The 21,130-nt window shown below is 34.7% G+C and overlaps 2 protein-coding genes across 4 annotated transcripts; both read left to right on the top strand.

Moving 5' to 3' along the window:
- The first annotated feature begins 2,955 nt into the window (after nucleotides 1–2,955).
- Nucleotides 2,956–6,560, top strand: LOC147402404 (membrane-anchored ubiquitin-fold protein 3-like). 2 transcript variants are annotated; one of them, XM_086444052.1, is made up of 5 exons: nucleotides 2,956–3,116; nucleotides 3,421–3,555; nucleotides 3,667–3,894; nucleotides 4,967–5,137; nucleotides 6,092–6,560. In XM_086444052.1, the coding sequence occupies exons 3-5, from the start codon at nucleotides 3,762–3,764 to the stop codon at nucleotides 6,145–6,147; spliced, it is 360 nt and encodes a 119-aa protein (XP_086300178.1). In that variant the 5' UTR covers nucleotides 2,956–3,116; nucleotides 3,421–3,555; nucleotides 3,667–3,761; the 3' UTR covers nucleotides 6,148–6,560. The 2 variants fall into 2 exon arrangements, with proteins under 2 accessions (XP_086300178.1, XP_086300177.1); XM_086444051.1 differs by having other exon boundaries at nucleotides 3,661–3,894.
- Nucleotides 6,561–11,512: 4,952 nt separating this feature from the next.
- Nucleotides 11,513–18,362, top strand: LOC147402403 (serine/threonine-protein kinase PBL27-like). Of its 2 annotated transcripts, none has more exons than XM_086444049.1 (5): nucleotides 11,513–12,004; nucleotides 13,658–13,857; nucleotides 14,018–14,207; nucleotides 16,512–16,903; nucleotides 17,527–18,362. In XM_086444049.1, exons 1-5 carry the CDS (start codon nucleotides 11,872–11,874, stop codon nucleotides 18,133–18,135), a joined length of 1,524 nt encoding a protein of 507 aa, XP_086300175.1. In that variant the 5' UTR covers nucleotides 11,513–11,871; the 3' UTR covers nucleotides 18,136–18,362. The 2 variants fall into 2 exon arrangements, with proteins under 2 accessions (XP_086300175.1, XP_086300176.1); XM_086444050.1 differs by having other exon boundaries at nucleotides 11,515–12,004; nucleotides 17,542–18,362.
- Nucleotides 18,363–21,130: the final 2,768 nt, after the last annotated feature.

Below are 21,130 nucleotides of genomic sequence, written 5' to 3'. Positions count from 1 at the left end.
TCAACCTAATGCAACCTTTCTCTTTTACTTGAGCCTGTGAACAGCAATCAATATGAAATGATTCATTCATTCGTGATGATGATCTTACTTGAAATTATCTGAGAAGGAAATGATTTAATAAAAGGAAGGCCCTTCTAACCACCAACTTGTGGATCAAAAAAAATAATATAAAAAATGAAAGCTTTATGTTCGAAAAGAGAGAATTTGCACATACTCCCATTGCATGCAAGTCTTTTTTTTTTTTCCAAGAGTTTGTGCTGGAGTGACCTCAAGATTGTACCTCATATCGCACATACTGACTTGAAAGTGTGTAGGGACCATGGATGGTACTGCCAACATTTTTTTATTTTTCATAAACGAAGTATTCATGTCTCGTGGTGTCAATGGATTGGATCAGATCCTTACTGTATCCCAAACCCATGCCCCTCAACCCTACATTTGAGAATGTAATATACGTCACAAATTTTACCTAAGTATGTGATGTCTATCTTTATTTTCCATAATACTGTTTATTGATACAGTTATGAACGGATCAAGACCCAATTCGATTGTTATATAATGATATTTTAGATCCAAGCTGATAACCATAAGTTCCAAATTTCCAATCAATAAGCTATTTGATTGGATATGGATCTGATCAAATTGGCCCATTCCAAGCCATTGATAGCCCAATTCATTTCCATGGTGTTGGACCAGGGTGTTCATGGGTCAGGCCAATATAATGGCCTTTTAGGTCTAATCAATCATGGGCTTGGACTCTTAGTATAGGGACAACTGTAGGATTATTGTTAGGCCCATTAGATAAACAATATAAGTTTATGCCCCGGGTCTAGCAACTATTGATCTGAACTTGGGCTGGTACTTTTTGGGCCCATAATGGGCCAGATCATGCTCAAATGCACGTGTGTCGGTCACTTAATACATGGGTGATTTAAACATACTCCACGTTTTTGTGAATATTTGAGATACTCTATGTTTTCAAATTTATGACTTGCCCCTTGACCGTAATCTTATCTTATAGATTGGGAAAATGCTACTGCACAGTCACTCTAGCATGATTATATTTTAATAAAAGAAAATGACTTAAATGCCCTAATATTGAAAAATCCTTAATTTTTTTTACTATCAATTATATGTTATTTTCAGTCGATAAATTAATTTTAATCCATTCAACCTCATCTTCAATTCATTATTTTCAATCTCTTTTTAAATCTTTTATAGAAAATCTTAAAATTTTTTATTCAAAATATATCTAGCGTCTTTAAAAAAAAAAAAAAAACATATCTTGTTCTTAGAGCAACTCAAACCATCCTTTAAAACTTCAAATATAAAAGCCCTTTTAGATCATTATTCAGTACTTTATATTTGAAGGGGGGAGAGAAAATTTGAAACTCCACATTTATATCACTATTCACCTTTTTCAATAAATCCTATTGTGACCCTTTTTTTTTTATAAATGTCAATTCTAACCTTCTCTTTTCATGTAATATGATTTGAATGCCACTTTTGTCTCTTATAAAATTTTAAGTCTTTTCATTTAATATTTTAAAAATCAAATCAATCAATCAATCAAGATCGATAGAAATTTATCACAAATTATGTTTGACTGTAAACCTCCAATTTTCAAGATTTTCTTATTTATAATGTTTTATAATGTTGAGATTAGAATTTAAGACAAAACTTTGTAATGTCAGAGAGTGTTAATTTTTACACAACATGAAAAAGGCCTATATTTAATGGTCCTAGGATACCAAATTTCATAAAATTTGATGGACGAAGGCATCAAATTTTTTATTATTAATTTTTTTTTTTTTTACGGATCGAAACCGTTAAATTAATAGAGGATGGGAGAAATTTGATGACTCTAAACCATTGTGTTGGGGATCATCAAAATTTTCAATGACCATAGGTTGTCAAATTTTACATTCTAAAATTTGTGGGCTTTGGCCCGTCGAATTTTCTTGTCAAAATTTTCAGTTTTCACATAGTGTTAATAGGGGTGTGATAAATAATTTAAGAAATTGGAGTGTAATAAATTAAAGTTGGGTGCCAATAGTAATTCTCTTTTTACCTTTTTAATTTGAGTATAATAAGTAAAAGTTGGAGTGCCAATAGTAACACTATTTTTATTTTAAATTTTTTTAATGTGTTTAAATAGTGTTTTAAAGTAATGAATGATGATTTAAGGGTGGAACCCATCAAAGTAGAAAAGTGGCTTGGAGTCTTCATTTTGAAGAATATATCAATTTGAAGATAACTTATAAAGCTCTCAGTTGGAGTTGCTCTTACGGATTCAAGTAGATAAAGTCCCCCCCTCCCTCTTGGCCACCCACAGGGATTTTTTTCCTACTGACTTAGTATGTGTGGTATTGCATGTGCTTAAGGGATTTGGACGAGATATAGTGTTCTAATTGCCTCGCCCCTACTAATCGGCCTATAGGCTCAAAACCACTTATATAAAAAAAAAATTAAAAAATAAAAAGAGTTGTGTTGGAGTAACATTGTGGGGGACATTTTGGTCGTGAAAGTGTGTAAGAACTCTATATTATCCACTGAAGTAACATTAAAATTGACATCGATTAGGGCATTGGTGTGCACAAAATCATAGATGCGTTTCACTCATATATCGATGATAAGCGTCTATGGTTCTATAGACACATCCACTTCAGCAATGTCTGAAACGATATCAATTTCAATGTTAGTGTTGTGGCAAATGTTTGAAGATAATGGTATTTAGGTCATTTTTATTAGTGTATTTGAAAAGACTAATGTCAAGGGGCATATCTCTAATTCGAAAACATAGGAGGTGTCAAATATTCACCAAGATTTAACGGTTAAAACTTCTAAACTTTGGCCTACGAACAGTTGATTACTCTCTCTCCCCCTTTCTAATCTATATATAATCACCTTTAATTCTGTCTTATTTCCTTTTCAGATCTCCTGTAAGGCTGTAATTTCGTAATTTTTAGAGAGAGAGAGAGAGAGAGAGAAAAAAAAAGAAAGACTAAAAGCCTCGTTTAGTGTTCGAAACTCGAAACACCGATACTCGCTGAAAACCTAACGAGACTGAAAGATTCTCTGAGCTTGACTCTCGCATTAATGGCATCTTGAATCAGGTACGATAACTGGCTTCTTTCTTTCTCTCTCTTCAGCTATTTCTAGGTTTTTGTGTGATCTTGTAGATTCCCCCGGTTTCAATTTCTGTAATTTTGTCGATTTTTGTTAGATCTTTTAGGGTTTTTTCTTTGTCTGGACTTGTCTATGATTGATCTGATGTCAAAATTCGGAAAATATTCTGATAGATCTGGCGTTCGTCGTCACTTTGAATCAGCAAGAAATTCAGGATCTTTGTTTGATTCTTTTCTTTTTGAATCTCCGTATATCGAACCTCTGATTTTAGGGGTTTTTTGTCTGTTGTAGAATTGCTGATTTTAGTGCTTGTTGAGAGAAGCGCTCGGATCATATAAAGTGCTTATTTGGTTGAGTTCTTGATTCGAATGATTTGTACGTGTTGGAGTATTAGCGTTAGGAGGGATTTGTATTTGTTGCGAGAAGGTATGAATTTGGTCTAATTTTTTAGATTTTCAGTATCTTTGTTTTAGATTTTGATAATTGAAATGTCGACATAAAAAAATTGGGAATTTTGGTTGTTTGTTTAAGTGACAGGAAAAGGATTGAGTTCTTTGGTTGAAACTTGGAAGAAGTGCTCTTATGGTTTTGGATTGGATCTGTAAGTTTGGAGGTGAAGTCGAATACCCATAATGGCAGAAGGAGAGGAGAGCGTCGAACTTAAATTTCGCATCTATGATGGTACAGATATCGGGCATCGTAGCTATGCTTCATCCACTACTGTTGCAACTCTTAAGGAAAGGCTAGTTACCGAATGGCCTCAAGGTTTGAATCTGTTTGCTTTTGACACCTCCATAGACACAAACTCATTGTTGAAGCCCTCACAACAGTATTATAATCATCTTCTTTGAAGGAAAGAAGAGATAGCTTTGGTGGTTTTTACTTATAAAAAAGAAGAAGATTGATTTGGTGGTTTTTGTTTGAGCCCTGAATGTGAGAATTTACTTCATTTGAGACCGCCTGCTATGTTGATTTTTTTGAACTTTCTTTTGGATGGAAAAACTTAGATTCTAGTAAAGAAAGAGATGAAGGTCGAGAGACCTAACAATAGAACAAGAAACAGCACTGAAGACCTACCTGCCCAATATAAACCAAAACCCATCTAGACAAAAGATAATCAAAGAACACTCACTTTGAATTCCTTAAGCACTTGACACCAAAAAAAATAACAAGCCAAAAATGTTAAGAATAACCTGTGAAGAAAGTTATCCTTCCCTTCAAAATAGGTAGTTTTTTCTATTCATCCAAATGCCCCAACAAACGGCGAAAGGTATCAGCCGATCAGGTTCCACGAAATCCATTTCTTTAGAAACAAAGATTTTGATTTTACCAACATTGAAACAAGGATTTCAAGAACAAATATCACAAGCAAAAGAACTATGGATTGGTAAGTGATTAAGAGATTCAATACTAGCAAACATTAACTGTGGAGATACTCCTATACTCCTGATGATGATATAATTTGGCGTTAATACCTCATCCAATGCAGTGAACTAAATCAGAAAATGCCAACTTGGATGGAACCCTCGGGCTCCAGAACATGGGAGCAGGCATATATATGGTTTGTGAGATCTTCTAAATATATTGTGTTTGGGGTATCAAACATGTATCACCTCCATATAAACAACCAAACCATTGTGTTCTTGATTTGAGCTCAAACCTGGTAACCAATAAAAACGATAAATTTCCAACCAAATCAATTAAGGCATTGAGGCGCTCATGATTGAGGAGCCATAGCAAATAGCTGTAACGCTACGAGGGACTGCATTTTCTGTTTGGTTTTTACTGCTATACCCTTATATACACTGAATTTCTAATGAAGCTTTTTCATTGCCAGACAAAACAGTCATACCCAAATCAGGAACCGATGTGAAACTTATATATGCTGGAAAAGTCTTGGAAAACAACAAGACACTCGCTGAATCCAGAATACATGTGGGTGATCTCCCTGGTGGGGTTCTTACCATGCATGTAGTAGTGCAGCCTCCACCAGTTAGGAAGAAGTCAGGTATGTGTTGTCTTTCCCTTCTTTATGTCATTGAACTTATATGCTTTGCTGCAATTGCATATAGATTATAGAATTTAACAAGGAAGAGTTTTATATCTTCAATACTTACATTTGTTAGCATGTGTTGCATTGAATGCTATTAGGTGTAAAGTTCAACATAAACCCAGAAGAAGTACATGGTGGTAGAACATTAACAAAGTATCCTCAACGGCAGTGAAAATTCATGGGGAATAAAAAAATTATCCAAAAAAAAAAATTGTCTGTCCTTGTCTTCTTTTGTGTAAGAATGGTGGGCTTGTACCTGTGACCTTATAGGACAAACCCTTTTCTCCAAGATGTTCCATATCCTTGTAGAAACCTCTTCCTAACCAAAGGCCAATGTCTTCTTTTGAACGTCTGTGGCCCACTGCATCAAAATTTTCATTTGTTCATATTCGGTCAAGTCTGTGAGCTCCATTTGTTTAGTTGAAGGGTGATCCAGATGCCTTGTCCTTTTGGTGAAAGCTAAGCCAAACTGACTGCAAATTATTGTTAAAAAAAAAATGGGGGGTACTTGATATGGAGCCTAATTAAATATACCCCCTTGTGCCTCCTTTGTGTTTCCTCATGGGTAGGGATGGAGAGGAAATTCCCATAATAGTGCATTTTATTTTGGTTAATGGAAGTGAAGGTGGGTTTAACAGGATTTGAACCTAGGTCAACACCACGTATCCATAAAAATCCACTGAGCTTAAATTTGTATGAGGTAAGAAAATAGACCTGTTGGTTGCTCAATCCCTCAACATACTTAAAAACTCGGTAGATTGCAGGATCAACGATCCTTAAAACTTGCAAATCCATTTAATGAACTACAAGATATTTTCCCATGCCAGATTGGCCATGTATTCTGTTCAGCTACTAGAATTGGTTGTGGCTTGCCCTCATTATTATTTTATTTTTTTGGTGCAAACACAGACAAGAACCAGGACAAGATGCCAAAGCAGAACCTATGCTCTTGTACAATCCTTTAATAGGGGAGAGCTGCCTTCCACTATGGAAAATTTTCCCTCGTTTTTTCCCCCCTTGTTTATCTTTTGAAGTCTGGTCACGATATCCCAGTTATACCTTTTTCTATTTGCAGTTGTTTTTGTTGCTGTTCTTTATGTTGTAATCATTTTCATTTTAAGTGGCTCAAAATACGTACAATATTCCTGAATATATAATTGAAAGGTCAGCTTTTTCTTTTCTTTCTCGTTGGAAGTACTCAAAATTGTTTGTTTTAAGGCTGTCGAAGCACTAGGTGAAATTGTGAAGGTCTGATATTGGTCCACCCAATCTGTTTCTCGATCAGATGTTTGGTTAATGTTCTTATCCCATAAACAGTGTATTTGTGTTCCATTTGTAGCAACGGACTTAATATTTTTGAACGAAAAATTCTCTTGTATGCTGGTGATCTTATGTTTTCAGTTTCTCAGCTGTTCTATTAGGTCTTGTTTGGGAACGTGCTACGCAGTTGTATGTATTTCCAATGGAGGTGCTTCCTGTAACTTTTGATTTTTGGTAACAAGTGCTTAAAACTGTTTTTAACTCGATTTACATAGGCCAAGTTCAATGGGCATTAACAATGTTGAATGAGTGATTTAGTGAGACATTAGAATTTTTAATGGGCTAATCTTCTAGGATATGTTGGTCTTTATTGCCATTAGTGTGGGCTTATAAGAGCACTTCCAAATTTTGAATTAAGTGTGGTAAATCTGACTTTTCTTTTAAGACATTAGCTAGGATGTAATTATTTATACTTGGAATCCATTAATAAGTAGGGATTCAAATGTCTTATCTTCATAATCAAACGATTTGGCAATTTTGTGCAAAAAATTAGTAATTTTTCCTAGCAAGGTTTTATTTCATGCTTAGCGTACTTTTAGCGGTAGGTACTTCTTCTGAAGGTCCTAAAAAATTGAGACCCAAATGAACATAAGAATGGATATGAAATTAATCTCAATAACATTGTTCAATCCCAAACTTTTGGGATAAGGTTTTCTTCTTCTTCTTGACCTCACTTGGATGACAATGAGAATGGTTATGAACTTACCCTCAATAACATTTGTCAATACCAAACCTTTGGGCCATTCTTTTCTTGATATTGTTGTTGTTGCTTGGGCATTTGTTGACCTCAGTTGGAAGATTTCTAGTAGACATGTGCCATCTCATCAGTGATGATCTTAACCGTTCAACCAATTATATGTGTATAGACTATTGATAAACTGATGCTCTTTGTTCGCTCTCTGACGTGGCATGCGAACAGAACCATAGATCTTTTTCTTGTGTATCTTGAAGAAAAATACCTATGGTTCTATGCATTGTCATGTCAGAAAACATATAAAGATCGTTAGTTTATCACAACTCATGTATATATGTTGAATAATAAAAAATGGAATACATTTTTTTGTTTTTTGATAATGGGGGTGTTCGAACGTAGGATTGGATGAGCCAGGGCCGGAACCAAGGCATATGGGATCCTTCCTTGGGCATGTGCAACACCTGCACGTCACATGCACCAAGTAAGTGAGAGAATCCCCAACATCAGGCTCACTGATCCATGGTCTAGTTTGACAAAAAAAAAAAAAAAAATTTAAAGTTATGCTGGAGTGACTTCAAGATTGTACCTCATATCTCATTTTTTTTTACGTTGAAGTGTGTAGGAACCATAAATGCTTTTTCCCTCGTATCTTGGTGAAAAATATTTATAGTTTTTATACACTTCCACTTCAGGAAAGTAAAATATGAAATGAAATACAGTCTTGAGGTCACTTAAATAATAATAATAATTATTATTATTATTGTTGTTGTGGTTGTGATTAACATTGAAATTTATATCGTTTTGAAGTGCACAGAATCATAGACATATGATGAATCACATCCTCGTCAGCAATGTATGACAGGATATGTTACTTGAGCATTTTCCATTTTAATATGAGTTGCTAGAATTACACAACGGACAGTCCCGTTCAAATATGATTGGCCCTAGACTAATTTATTACACTAATGATTAAACAGCCGGTGAGATCATATATCGCATTGTATTAACTGGTCTTAATAAAATTTGGACCACGTGTTTGGCATGCCTAAGGTAGGCGGTGGACAGGAACGGTCACATTGACCTAACTAATCCTGACTTATTCATAGGAACTGTATGCTAGACCCCTAGACCTCCCAATCATTATTATCATCCATGCATCCCCTCATTTTAGACTTTCTAATCAATGTCGGGATCATTTTTCTTTCCAACACAATCACTTTGATATCACCGACAATATTAATTCAAATTTTCTTTTAAGTTTGTTGTCTCCTTAATCCTCATTAGGTATAGAGATGGAATCCTTTATTCTACTTTTTTTTTTTTCTCTCTCTCTCTCTTCTTTCTATTTTTGTTGTTGACGATATACGACATAGATACTTGACTATTTCGTAGGACATGTGTAGTGCATTAAATAATTTCTGGGATAAATCCTCAATAATTGACCCCTAAAGAGGGAGGGATTCAAATTCAAGACTTTGTTTCTTGAGACGTGATCTTGATGATCTTGTTAACTCTTAAATAATTCTCTATAAATAATTATAGAATTACCTTTTTAAATTCAAAGTTTTTATATTTTCATGATATCTTCTTCGATCTCAAGATTTGTCCTTGTTGTTTTTTTGACAATAATTTTGTTTGAGGAGATTGTTTTATCCAATGAGTGAATTCCATCACTTTTCAATAAATGACTCTTCTCGTTGGACAAGACAATACATGTCTCGAGGAAATCATATCATATCTTAAGATATCACCAAATTTTCCTAATTTATAAAAGATTGATGCTGAAGTGACCTCAAGATTGTACCTCATATCATCTATCCTGGTGTCGTTGAAAAGCATCTATGATTCATAGCACTGTCATGTCAGGATGGACGATATGAGGTACAATCTTAAGGTCACTCCAACACGCCTCTTTTTAAAATACCTTGCATGGGGTTTAGTACTATATTATGTATATGTCAAGATAACATGTGTATATATGAGATTAGTTGCATATGTTTATTTATACAAATAGGTATCCCAAATGATGAACAATTGATATTAAAGACACTATGCTTAGACTTGAAAGAAATGAGTTTCGAAGATGAAAATATCAAATTGAAAAATAAGATTTATAGAAAATTTTGTCAAATTTTTAGGGGAAAATGCATAATTACGATAATGTTTTCGATATTATTACTTATCAAACAATTATAAAGTGTATTAAAGGAACCAACACTCACCAAGCAATGGGTCCCATCTATGGAGTTATCTTTATAAAAAATCAACACAATCAGAGTCTACAAGTTTTTTTTATTTAATTGAGATTACTCAATTGAACTAACATTTGACTTATGATTAGCCTCTTAAAACATTCAAAACTAAATCACCCTCCCCACCCTACCATGATAGGCCTTGTAGTACAGTAGTACTTTAAACTAAAGTGGTACTTATTTCCAAGACATTGGATCATGAACCCTTACATCAATTACTTTTCTTTTGCTGACATCATGATCACCAATCCAACGGTTGGATAGTAATGATCAAAATAACTTCTAATAGGTCTAGAGCATCAAAACCCTTCATTTATTTTAAATATATATATATATATGCTAAGGATGTTAATATGTCAAGTGGACCACTCTACCCTGACCTTGATGACGTTGATTTCCACTTACAGTACTGTCAGTTTCCCCTTAAGGAAGGGTAAATTTGTCAAGATGAAGAATTAATGGCATTTCTGTATATATATATATTCCAAGAAATATTATTTAAATTGGTGGTTATAATTAAAATATCAAACCTAGTTAAAAGTACATATTATTAATAGTGAATTTGCCACATAGACAGTGAAGATAAGAAATTTCCAATGTGACACAAAAGGCCCAAACTGTTCACCGTCATCCCTCCCCACGTGAAAGATAAGATGATGTGGCAAAAAAGCCTTTACTTTTTCTATTTTTAAAATTAAATATATTATATTTTTAAAATTATTTTTCATTGACACACCAAATTTCTTTATACCACATCAGTTATATAGATAAATAGATTAGGTGTAGGGATAAGATCTGCCTTTTTATTTGAAGATGAAATCACTATCAAGAAAAAAATAAGAAAGATTATGAGGAAGAAAAAGGGAAAAAAAGAACAAAAGAGAGGAGAAATAGACAATAAAGATATCGAAATAAATTTAGAGAGGAGACGACAAAGATTATTGAGAAAAATATTTTATTTAAAGGAATGTCCCCACCTTTGAAAGATGAGACTTGCATACTTGAAAAAAAAGATAGTGTCGGGTAATCAAATATCGTTGAATTTGAATAATTATTTAAAATGTCCTTTTAATATTGAAATTGATACTTTAAAAAAAAATGGAGATAAAATTGGAAGAATCTACATTGCTTGATTAAATAAAATTGTAGAATTCGTCTTCTTTATTGAGTAAGTTCATCATTCATAATTTTTTTAATCAAATTCATTCTTTTACTTATTTTATTAGAAAATATTCTGTATTAGTCATTCATTATTTTTTTTGTCCATCTCTTCTTTTTATATTTTTCATTAGCAATATTCTTCATTGTCATCTTGAATTAATCATGTGAAATCAAACTCAAAAGTTCTTCTTTCATACGATTGGTGATGGTAAAAGTTTTCGATTGAATTTCTACACATATTTTCAACTCAAAATCTTTATTTAAAAAAAAAAAAAGGAAAATAAAGAAAATAAAGTTTAAGGTTTTTAGTTTTGTCTTAGGAAGAGGCATTGATTTTAGTATATATATAATAATTTTTGTTTTTGTATTATTATTATTACTATTAAATTTTTTTTTTTGCATTTTCACTAACTTGAACAAAATACTAAAATTGGGAGGGAAACACGTCTAAATAATTTTTTTTTTTTCTTTTGTTTTTAGTGTGTGTTTATGTAGATTAATGCTAGAGTGACCTCAGTAAGGGATACACACATCTTGATGTAGTGGTGCACGTATGCCCATAAATGTATTTTCTTTGAGATACGAGTAAAATACATCTACAGACATGTGTGCACCACCATGTCATGGTGTCTCCGACTAAAGTCACTCTAGCAAGACTCTTTTATGTATTGCATGAAATTTTATTAATTGGTGTACTGTAAAAAAATTTGGTGTGGCATACTTACAACATGAGTGGAGATGTGAAAAAACAAGAAAACAAAACACGTGGATGCATCGATTTCTCATCTCACTTCCAACCTAGGAAACGCCTGAGAACTGTGGAGTTTTTCTCCATGCACTGTCTGTGCAGGAAAACGTTTTTCCTTGCAAATTTACCTTTTTCTAGCTTTTTCTTTGCCTTTCAACCAAACCTCTCTCTCTCTCTCTCTCTTAATTGATTTAATAAACAATTTTTTTGTTCTTCTTTACCTTCTCTCTATGACAGTCTCGATTTGTTGATCTGCTCGCATAGCGATGATGATCTTCTTCTCTTTCTTCTCTGTTCAGATAGACTTGTAAGAACTTTAAAGGTCTAAGCAACTTCACTGTTGATTGGCTCACAAAACCAAAAACACAGTGAGATACTAAGATACTGAGATAAAGAAACATTGAATCTGTTTCTGAGATGGGTTCTTGTAGAAGATGAAAAGTTCTTGTTAAATTCTCTCTCTCTCTCTCTCTCTCTGTTTTTTTTTTTTTTACTGGAATTTTTTTGATTTGAGATGGGCGGGTGTTTCCCGTGCTTTGGATCATCGAATAAGGAAGAAAATCAAAGTGTCAAGGAAGGTGTGACGAAGGAATTTGTGAAGGACAATTCAGTTTCTCAATCTCATAATAATAGCAGAGTCAGTTCAGGTAATTCTTGATCCTGTTATTTGTATTTTGGATAAATTTATATATTTTTGTGGTTTGGCCATGCCCCCGTTGTTGATGGTTATGTAATTTGTGTATAACTTAATGTAATTTTGTGTAATTTGAGATGGGTTGTGTTTGTTTTCTATAATTTATGACTGTTTTGATCTGATCTCTGAGATTCTATCACATTTACAGTTCATGAGTAGATGCAGATGAGTGGTTATTAACTCCAAATTCTTGACTGATTTCTTGTTGGATCAGGAAAAAATTTGTATATATACAGTGTCAGATGGAAGGCTAAATCGTAAGGGGCCGTTTGGTAATTGGGCTTGTTACTTGATTATCGGTCACATAATTGACTTTGAGAGCTTTTTAGGGTGTTTGGCTAGCACATAAATAAGCATTTATCAGATATTTAGTAAACAGAAAAAACCCGTCTTTTTTACTAGGCATTTTCTTTAACATATATGTAGAATCACCATGTAATGTAGTTGAAGATGGGTCTATTTTTATTCAAACACAATGGTATGGATAAGCAAGGTAGGACCCACTTAAACGCTTACCATACACACATGAAGCATCACTTGATTGATAATGGTAGATAACCAATGGCATAGATATGCAAGACAGTTAGACCCACCATTCAACAACAATATGTAGGAGATCTTAGTGCTTGGGGAAGAAAGGTGGCAAGTTCTATCAAATCACCCATTTAATCTAGACAATAAGATCTTATGATAATGCCACATAGAGATAGATATACAAAGTAGATATTATGATAGATGCCTACTATTGGACATCATGAAGAACCTATTATTCATCTCATAAATTTTATAATCATACAAAAGACTACCACAGATCTTCAATGTCCTTGTACACTAACTAAATAATTTCCTATATCCTCTTACTTAGGTGATTGGTTTTCTTCGGCATTTGCATGTAGAGCAACATATTGAGAACATTAAAATGTCTAGATGTGAGAATTGAGAGATGGTGGTGTGGGGTTGGAATTTGAGAGGAAAGGAGAAGAAAATAACTTCACATGTTCGGGAATATTTCTTTAAGAATTGATTATGCTATAATTGTGTTTGGCAGAATCAATTCTAGAAATATAATCAACTTTTAAAGAATGGTTACCAAACAGAGACTAAATCTGAAGAGAGTTATACTCATATGCTGATATTCAATTGATTACAGACATAGTTGCGTCCAAAGGATGAGCTGTGATAAAATATTATGCACAGGAAAGCTAAGAAGTTTGCATTGGAAAACATAATTAAAGTGGTAACTTTTTGATAGGCAAATGGAATTTATTAGAAGAAGAATTTACAAACAAGGGAGGATGAGTGTCTAGCCCCAGAAACAAAAAAACACGGCCCGAAAACATAAGAAAACAACAGCCCTACAATGACTACTCTTCCGCCAAATTACAAACCCTATCCCATCTTACAAGAAAGTCTTCAAAGAACACCCCTTTAAACACCTTAAACATCTTATCCCAGTAGAACAAAGATCTAAATTGGGAGACCTCTATTCCACAATTATAATTTTTTCATCCTGTTTACAGATATTGTTTTCAAAAGGTATAAGTGGATGTTTAATTCTTCCTTTTATTTCCCCCCTATATTGGAGCTGACTTGGATGGTGGTGCAGACAAATTGAAATCTCAGAATGGTTCTGATTCTAAGAAGGAAACATCCATTCCTAAAGATGGACCAACTGCACATATTGCTGCACAGACTTTTACATTTCGAGAGCTTGCTTCAGTCACTAAGAACTTTAGGCAAGAGTCTCTTTTGGGTGAAGGAGGGTTTGGACGTGTGTACAAGGGTCTCTTGGAGAGTACTGGGCAGGTCAGTTGGGATATGTTTAACTTTTTACAATAGTATACATTTCTTCACTTGTAACAGCAATCAAAAGCCTTTTTTGTTATCTTTCTCACTTCAATAGAGTGAAATGTGATGATCATTAATCTGGTGTTTTTTGGTTGACGTAAAATAATTATTGTGGCAGGTAGTTGCAGTGAAACAGCTTGACAGGAATGGCCTTCAAGGAAATAGAGAGTTTTTGGTGGAGGTTCTCATGCTCAGCCTCTTACACCATGCTAACCTCGTCAATTTGATTGGCTATTGTGCTGATGGGGACCAACGCCTCCTTGTTTATGAGTTCATGCCGTTGGGATCCTTGGAGGACCACTTACATGGTTAGATCGCCCCACCACTATGAAAGTTATTATTTATTTCATGGTATACTTATGTTATAACCCCATGGGTTGGTTATCCCCGAATGACAGCAGTCCAAGCAGTTGGTTTTGTTCTCTGACCATTTTCATGGATTCTGAAACAATGCCTTAGATTCTGGCTTATATGTGCTACTTGGTAGCATCATTTCCCTATGATCTATTGGTTAATTTATTGCACAAAAGGTTCAAAGTGTTTACGAGTTCATAGCATTGGGATCCTTGGAGGACCACACATGGTTAGACTACCCATCATCGGTATGGAAGTGATTATTATTATTTTTTTTTGTAAGTGTAAAATTGTATTAATGAAGAAAAAGAAGTTCTAAGGAGGCTGGGGTAGCCCCCCATACAAGGAAAAAAAGAGAAGAGAAAAACAAGTACAAGAGAAAGTTAAGAAACCTATAGAACAAAAATAAAATTCTATGTATCACAAAGAGAATCCCATCTGAACGCAAAATCCTGAAAAGAAACCCCCATAAAATCACTGCTCAACTTGGACCATAGGTATAGTAATCCCAAAATCTCCAGAAACATGGCTTGGGTCATACTTTCGCAGTGGTTGATGGAAGAATAGCTAGACTGATGCCGTAGCCCTGTGGGTTGGTAGTCAATGACAGCAGTCCACGCAATGGTCTTGGTTCACTGACCACGCTTATGGCCTTGGAACCAAGGTCTTGGATTCTTGCACATTGGTTAATTTGTTGCATGAATAGTTCAAACTTCAAAGTGCTGCCTTTTAGCAAAAAACCATTACTTTGTTGCACATTGGAGATGTCTAGCTTTTTGTTTGCATTGTGATTGCTGCTTAGCATAAATTTTCCTTTCATACAGTTGATAAGATTTTTATTGTTCTAAGAGTCACTTGGGTTTTTTGTAAGTATCTTACTTCAAAGAATCACACAAGAATAAGGATTGCTTATTGTACTTGAGCATTCCTTTAAGAGTAAAATGCACCTCTGTTAATGACCTAAACACATTTGCTATCTTTCAAAATAATATGCATTATTTACACTGAAAATAATGAAAATGTATGTGTATTATGGCTAAAGGTATCATAATGTCTTGGATTAGACCAACCTAGAGCTTTCATTTTTTTTTTTGGTTAACCAATACAAAATGCTTTGGGTGTGTTTCTAGTTTTTTTTTTTTTTTTTCTCTCTTTTTCTCAGTTCTCTTTCCATTATCTCAATTTTCATTGCACCATGTTTGTTATGTACCAAGTTTTCAATTTATAGAGACCTTGTCTCTGCAGTAAGCCAATGCCATAGATATGTATCCACATGTTATGGGTCTTCAGTGACCTTTGAAGGCGAGTAATCTGTTTTTTTTTTATGGGTAAAAGGTGAGTAATCTTGTCTTGAGAATTATGATGTTATTGCTGGTTCTCATCCTAACCAAGGTTGTCAACCAATAGGTGAGCCCATGCATTGGACCTGATGGTCACCTCCTAGGTACTTGGCCTGGTGATCAAACCAACCTATGTTTTAGAGAGTTTCAATTATATAAATCTACTTTATACTACATCATGTTTAATAGTTCAATTTTACAGGACTAAGCTAATAGTATGCCATCCATGGATCTAACCAAGCTCAATTATGATTTATATATTCTAATGTGTTTGCGTCCATGCATGTATACAATATCACCTCTTACGTACTAGATGGTCGCTTGACTGTAAATCTCATCCAGATACTCCCCTAGATGCTTCGATACCTGTCTTTGAAACGAAGTGAGTTCCCAGTCTAGGCCCGTGTAGGAGGGTTACTTCATGTCCTTTGAAAATTGTTTAGGTGCTCTTGTTACCCATTTTTAACAATAGTGCTTTAAAGAATTTTTTATTTATTTATTGTTCTTTTCATACTGTTGTGAACTTTATGCCAAAGAAAGAGGATTCTTGGCCCTAGGCACACAAATGTTTGATCCATTGATCTTGACCCCAGATTCTTATAAAACATATGCCAATGAGGATAATTGATCCACCGCTTCTTTTCTTTTTCCTGGAAATAACTTATCCATAATTCCTTGAGCTGTGGTATGCAGGGGCCACACAATTGTGATCTATCATGTATTAATGTAAAATTTTGAACTTTGCTTACTTCAAAATATAATAAAACATACCCTAGTATTTGGTTTCACACTGTACTTTCTTGGGCGACTTGGGATTCGTACTTATTGGTGCCCTTATATGGTATTAGGCAAATATCAAGCTCATATGAGGCAGCTTTGAAAATCAACTACATGTCTCAATTTGCCTTCTATTTGTAGATCTTCCACCCAACAAGGAGCCTCTTGATTGGAATACAAGGATGAAGATTGCAGTTGGTGCAGCTAAAGGCTTGGAGTACTTGCATGATAAAGCAAACCCTCCTGTAATTTACAGGGACTTCAAATCATCCAATATCCTTCTAGATGAAGGGTATCATCCAAAGCTATCTGATTTTGGGCTTGCAAAGCTTGGCCCTGTTGGTGACAAGACACATGTTTCCACGCGAGTGATGGGAACATATGGTTATTGTGCTCCAGAGTATGCTATGACTGGCCAACTCACTCTCAAGTCTGATGTTTACAGCTTTGGTGTAGTCTTCCTTGAGTTGATCACAGGGCGCAAGGCAATCGACAACACCCGGGCTCCTGGAGAGCATAATCTGGTTGCATGGGTAAAGTTTCTTTTCATTTCTTCTTCTCCCTACTTTGGTGAAATCCATTTACATTCATAGTAGGAGAATGAAGGAAGTCACAAATAATTATGAATATCTCTAAATTTTAATTATAGATTAAAATCATCTTTTAATATTTTAGGTTATTCCAAGAGAAGATAAAAAAAAAACTCAATCTTGTCATCAAAGCTTTTCTTTTCTTCTTTTTTAGATTTTTCAAATGTCATAATTTGCAGTCTGAACTGGTTTGAAAGTAAAAATGGATCCCTTAGGAAGTTCTTGCCTAGATTTTTCTAATCACATCCTTTACTAACTATAAAATTTACTCTTTTAAAAAAAATAAGTCTAAGAGTCCAAAATTCCAGTAAAATTTTGTTTTACTATTATTATTATTAATGAGATACAAAAGAGTAACATAGTTTTTTAGAGGAATTTATTAGTTTTTTTCAGAATTTTTCTTCCCTATAAATTGTCTGAATAGCTCTCATTTTAATTCATTCCCAATGCACCAAGTTAAAATGTTGTTGAAGTAAAAATCTTCTGTGAAAATCACTTTCCTTGTTTAAGGTTGCCAGATTTAGTAGAAGTAAAATCTTATTACATGAGCATTGATTGTATTCTAGAATGTGGCATTACAGGCACGTCCGCTGTTCAAAGATCGAAGGAAATTCCCAAAAATGGCAGATCCACTATTACAAGGTCGTTATCCAGTGCGTGGTCTTTACCAAGCACTTGCCGTTGCAGCAATGTGTTTGCAAGAACAAGCTGCTACTCGACCTCTCATAGGGGATGTTGTGACCGCTCTCTCATATCTGGCTTCCCAAATTTATGACCCAAATGCACCTCAAAATAACAAAGTTGGTCCATTGACCCCTAGACAAAAGGAAGATCAAAAAGGCCGGGGAAATGGGTCGAACAGCCAAGATGGTTCCCAATCCTCCCATCAGGATTCTCCCAATTCTAGACACAGAGACCATGTTCGGGGGGTGAGCTTCGGTGCAGAGGGTAGTGGATCTGGGAGGAAGTTTGGGTTGAATGAATTAGAGAGGCAGGAATCTCAAAGGGACAGCCCTGCTCATATAGGGAAAGCAAGGGAGACGCCGAGGAATTTCAACCGTGATCTTGATAGAGAACTCGCAGTTGCCGAGGCCAAAGAATGGGGTGAGAATTGGAGAGAGAGAAAACGAACAAATGTGATGGGTAGCTTCGATAGGGAAGGATGGATGATTTGAAAAAAAAGGACCAGAACTGTAATTCCAGATCAATGTGGGTTACTCCTCAACACAGATGCCTTGCAGTGTCAACTTCTTGTATGTAGGCTTTGTGAAATTTTCCCCATATGGGGGAGTTAATTAGTTTCTTTCAATCATTGTTATAAGGTGATATCTTGTACTGTTATCTCATCATGTATGGATTTTAGAGTCATGTTTCGACTTATACGAGTGTTTGGTCATCACCATTCTTCTTCCAAAAAAAAAGCAAGAGTTACTGATCATTGTAATCTATGATGTTTCGTTTCCAGTTCTGTAATACCAAACCAACCCATTTTCAAGGTTTCCTTAGTTCTTAGGATCATGCTAAGGTATATTAAATGATGTGATTATCAGATTGATTTGGTCTATAATTATCTTGGACCCGATCTATGGTGGGGCCTGACAGACATTGATTGGCTCTTAATCGAGGTATTGGACCCGATCAATCTTGAGTTGTGATCCAAAATGTGTTGGATCAGAATTTCGTCAAACCCAAAGAAGTACAGAACTAACCAGATTGCGAAAAGATCAAACAAAACTAAATTATATCGATGTTTCCCAGTTAATGTGTCCTTACGACCCAGCCCAGTCCATTAATACCCCTATTCTTTTCAATTGAGTGTAGTTTTCACCTCCTGGCAAATCCTTTGAACTCCCTCAGAGAATATATGTATATGAGTCTTTTAAACTGGGACTTTGTTCGACAGTGTTCAACACCATGCTATTGCAGAGAGAAACAACAGGGTGTTCCAGGGCAAAGAGAGCAATTCGCATACGGTGTACATGGAGATTTTAAGGCTGCTATTTTTTTGGTTAAGCAAGGATTTCTCCGGGATCTCTTTTAAAGACTTTGTATCTAGATGGGATAGCCTATGTAACAGTGGAATTTCCTTTTGCCTCTATTGTTTTATAGCTTTTCTGCCTGTGGGCTTCCTCAGTCTCCATTGTATTGTTATTTATAAAATCTTATACTTATTACCCAAAAAAAAAAAAAAAACAGTTTTGTAGCTTAGGAAAGAAAATAATCGATTTTATGAGACTAATGATCATTTCATTTGCTATCAAGCAGGAGATGAACAGGCGGCCTCAGGCTAGCAAGGCGACACTGAAAGCGCTCCTCCCAGTTGCGGCCACTGATTCTGTGGATTGCCACTGGGACTTTATACTCTCTATGGCTTCTGTTGAGTTGAATCAGGGGCTCCTGATATCAAGCAGTAGAGATGGTGCCATCAAGGTTTGGAAGTAGCGCCCAAGTATTTAGGAGCCTCAGTGTATATAGGTAGTGCAGTTCATTAACAAATGTATATTATGTAGAGGAAATATAACCTTATATGAAATGATGATTTGGCTCATTTCTTCGCCATTTTGAAAAGTTCCTGATTTGCCCTTGTACAGCATGTAGGCACAGAGGGACAGATTGAATTTGTAACCCAGCTATTCTCTTCTTTTTTCTAATAACAATTATTTTTTTGTGTAATATAGAATTTCATCAATTGGTGCGTGCAGAAGAAAAAGAAGGTTGATATGGCAATATAATCTATCAACTATTATTATTTGCTTTGCCACCTTACGTGTTAATCTTGCCACCCTCTTTGACACTTCTCTGGTTTAAGGTTTATTGAGCCTCTTATGTCAGCTTTTGAGGATTATTTTTTAAAATTTTCAAAACATCACTGAGATACAAGTTCACATTATTTATGGGCAAGCACTCGATGGTTTTTGCTGAAGTGCTCACAAGATATACTGGCACGGCTTCCATGTTGAGGCAATGTTTGGGTGAGGAGGAAACAGAGATGATCTCGACCAAAACATTCCAAGATATTCTAAAACCTTTTTTTTTTTTTTTTCTGGGTTTAATTTTTGTTATGTTTTAGGTCAAAAGTAGAGTATTGGATCAACTAAACATTTTAAAACAGAACGAAACTTTGAACTATACCTCTAGATGCCTCTATGTTGTCCTTGTGATATATTGAATGGCTATATGGATAGGAACCCAATAGCTGATTTTCTGTTCTTTCAATTGTGTTTATTTTATTCCACTCTGATGGAAATCAAATCTTCTATAATTGAAATTGTGTTTATATGTGCTTTTACCGTCTATCCACATTCTTTTAGGTCGGTTTTCAATTCTTTTAGAACCTTCAACTTGATTATTTCTTTTAAAACTTTATCTTAGACAAGTGGTGCTAGTGCTCTTAAATCAATGAAGTAGTAACTGAAGCTTAACCATTTGCTTCTTAAAGAGAACAGCGTTTCGAGCTCATAAATAATCAAACCATTGAAGGTCCAGCTCGATGTGCTTCGGGCCTTGGCGTCTTCTACTATGTTACAAGTTTGTCAACCTTGGATCAATTGACTAGTTTGATTATAGTTCTAAATTGTAGCTTCCTTAGGACCTGTTTGGATTAGCACCGGAGAAGTTCTAAGCAGCCTTAAGAATGTTTTTTTCAAAAACAAGTTTTGAACTCTAATGGGGAACGCTCTCATCAGACTTATTTACTAAGATTACAATATAATACTGTATAACATATCTCTCTACCTAATTACTGAGTTTGGAGGTCACGCATAATCTTTCGAGCTAGTGTTTTTTTTATAAAATTATAAACTCGATAATAAAAAACAACAGAACCAATTAATCAGATTGCAAATAAATAAATAAATAAATTATATCAATAATAATGATATAAATAGTTAATGTGACCCCTGGCCCATTAACGACCCTATATATTCCCTTCATTTGATCTGGGACTCTTGATCAAGGAATTAGATCAGGGTAGTGATCCAATAAGCTAATTAACTAACGCTTCAATGGATAAATCTTCCAAAGTGCTCAAATTGAATGCAGATCAATTTTCAGTTTTCGTGAATATTTATAATTAAAAAAAATGGTTTGGATAGATTTTGCCCAACATACATACTTTTGGTTCTATTAGAACACTTAACCATAGAATAGAGTGGGTTAGGGCCTACTGAA

Source organism: Akebia trifoliata, chromosome 5, assembly GCF_017979445.1.
Source record: "Akebia trifoliata isolate Shusen 1 chromosome 5, ASM1797944v1, whole genome shotgun sequence".
Taxonomy (NCBI): domain Eukaryota; kingdom Viridiplantae; phylum Streptophyta; class Magnoliopsida; order Ranunculales; family Lardizabalaceae; genus Akebia; species Akebia trifoliata.
This window is presented reverse-complemented; position numbering and strand designations above follow the sequence as displayed.

Bases quoted from the DNA above. Each gene is read 5' to 3' on its own strand.
- LOC147402404 (XM_086444052.1), top strand. From the start codon at position 3,762: ATGGCAGAAGGAGAGGAGAGCGTCGAACTTAAATTTCGCATCTATGAT. The intron at 3,895-4,966 runs GTTTGAATCTGT...TTTCATTGCCAG, and splicing joins AGTTACCGAATGGCCTCAAG to ACAAAACAGTCATACCCAAA. The intron at 5,138-6,091 runs GTATGTGTTGTC...GTGCAAACACAG, and splicing joins ACCAGTTAGGAAGAAGTCAG to ACAAGAACCAGGACAAGATG.
- LOC147402403 (XM_086444049.1), top strand. From the start codon at position 11,872: ATGGGCGGGTGTTTCCCGTGCTTTGGATCATCGAATAAGGAAGAAAAT. The intron at 13,858-14,017 runs GTCAGTTGGGAT...TTATTGTGGCAG, and splicing joins TCTTGGAGAGTACTGGGCAG to GTAGTTGCAGTGAAACAGCT. The intron at 14,208-16,511 runs GTTAGATCGCCC...TTCTATTTGTAG, and splicing joins CTTGGAGGACCACTTACATG to ATCTTCCACCCAACAAGGAG.